The sequence below is a fragment of the Carex rostrata genome, chromosome 28 (genome assembly GCF_964058835.1).
Source record: "Carex rostrata chromosome 28, lpCarRost1.2, whole genome shotgun sequence".
NCBI classification, from domain to species: Eukaryota; Viridiplantae; Streptophyta; class Magnoliopsida; order Poales; family Cyperaceae; genus Carex; species Carex rostrata.
Window position 1 is genome coordinate 4,885,535 of NC_135945.1, and position 2,163 is coordinate 4,887,697.

Genomic DNA, 2,163 nt, shown 5'->3' on the forward strand with positions numbered 1-2,163 from the left:
TCTCAACCGGTTCGGGATTCAGGTTATCATGGGGCAGTATTTTATGCTTTGAGATTCGTGCCAGGTTAAAAAGAACGATCCAGATCTAGTAGTTGTAAAAGATTCCTTTATCAGGTATTGGAGAGGATGTGAATTCAGGATAAAGATAGGAAAGAAAAATAAAAAAAGAACAAGAAGAAAAGCCGGAGAACTTTCTCAAATTTCAAATCCACAAGTACCAAATTAGCAAAATAAATTACTTAAACGAAGGCAAAGTCGCAAACGCAAAGAAACACGCCTTTTTATCCCTTCTATAAAACCCTCCTCAAATCATTCCAAACTCATTTCAATTTCATCACACACACCTCTTCATTTCTTCTCTCTCTGTCTCTAATGGCGTTTCGCATAAGCAATAACCTAGTCGGGATTCTCAACTTCATCACTTTTCTCCTCTCCATTCCGATCCTCGCTGGAGGTATCTGGTTGAAAACGCACTCGACTCAGGCGACTGAGTGCGAGAAGTTTCTCCAAGGTCCATTGATCGCTATTGGTGTGTTTCTCCTTCTCGTATCTCTAGCGGGTCTGATCGGGGCTTGCTGTAGAGTGACATGGCTCCTCTGGATCTATCTATTTGTTATGTTTATCTTGATCCTTCTCTTGTTTTGCTTCACCATCTTTGCATTTGTGGTGACGAACAAGGGAGCGGGAGAGGTTGTGTCAGGAAGGGGGTACAAGGAGTACCGATTGGGGGATTACTCGAGTTGGTTGCAAAAGAGAGTCAGTAGTAACAAGAACTGGTCCAAAATTAGGGCTTGTTTGGTCGATTCGAAGGTTTGCCAGAGTTTGGAGGAGAAGAATGAATCTTATGAACAATTTTACAAGGAAAATCTTTCTCCAGTTCAGGTACGACGAACTCTTATCTCAATTTTTACATAGTGTGTGAAGAAAGGATGTATAGAAATTTGGTAGACCTTAAAACACCCCCAATTTATAACTAGTAAATTGCTAAACTTATCAATGTAATCTAATACAAAAATCCTATAAATTGACTTCCTACTCAATTTGGGAGATATTGAAACACCCTCGATTTATAAATAGTACATACTTTGATGAATTTTGTTTTGCAAACTTCTCCTCTAACAATAACCTTTTTGATTTTTTCTAATTCAGTCTGGATGCTGCAAGCCACCGTCCGAATGTAACTTCACATATGTAAGCCCGATCAACTGGAGCAAGAACTCTAACTCAACATTCACCAATCCCGACTGTACAACATGGAGCAACACCAACACGACTCTCTGTTACGACTGCCAGTCGTGCCAGGCCGGCGTGGTTGCCAATCTCAAGTCCGACTGGAAGAAGGTTTCCATTCTGAACATCATCTTTCTGATTTTCATTGTGATTGTGTACTCGGTCGGGTGTTGCGCTTTCAGGAATAACCGTAGGGATAATCACGCCTATGGCGGGGCCGGGTGGAAAGCCGGGTATCCATAGAGGTGTTATAGCTTTGTGATTTGGTTTTGTAAATGAGAGCCTGATCTGGGTGTTTAGTAGGGGGTATTTTTCTTTTTGCATGATTAGCATTTTGTACATGCTATTTCGTAGTAGTTGTACATATGCATAATAATTGAGGTATATACTCTATAACTAGTTGCTTTTAAGTACCAATTTACTAGAGTTGAGAAATTTGTTTGATATGAGATCTATGTGCTTTGAGCCTTTGACTAGGTATATCATAACGACATTTTCAATATTTATGTTAGTAAATTAAACAGTTAGGTAAGCTACACATATCATATACTAAGTACGACTATTTCTTTAAGTTAGCTAATTTTATAGTAGCAATTAAGTTTATGTAAATTGGAAAAATATAATGCCAATTGGTGGATGGAATCTTTGTCTGCCTCAAGTCAAGTCATAAACAACATCATATTCTCCAACCAAGCAATGTTTTGGCAGCTACTGGTGAATATCTCATGTAGGAATATTTATTCCACTACCAAGATATAATATCTCATAAAATAGACTGATTGATTAGAGGTGTTAGGCGTGTTAACACAATTTAGATTAGGTGTGGTGTAAAGTATTCCCTCATAGAATGATTCTTCAGGAAATAAATGAAAATAAAAAATAAAAACAAAAACAAAAGATAAAATGATGATGACATATGATAAATTGGTCAAA

The 2,163-nt window shown here is 37.8% G+C and overlaps 1 protein-coding gene across 1 annotated transcript; it reads left to right on the forward strand.

Moving 5' to 3' along the window:
• The first annotated feature begins 229 nt into the window (after window positions 1-229).
• On the forward strand, window positions 230-1,647 carry LOC144545711 (tetraspanin-8-like). The gene is made up of 2 exons (XM_078294257.1): window positions 230-882; window positions 1,150-1,647. The coding sequence occupies exons 1-2, from the start codon at window positions 373-375 to the stop codon at window positions 1,471-1,473; spliced, it is 834 nt and encodes a 277-aa protein (XP_078150383.1). The 5' UTR covers window positions 230-372; the 3' UTR covers window positions 1,474-1,647.
• Window positions 1,648-2,163: the final 516 nt, after the last annotated feature.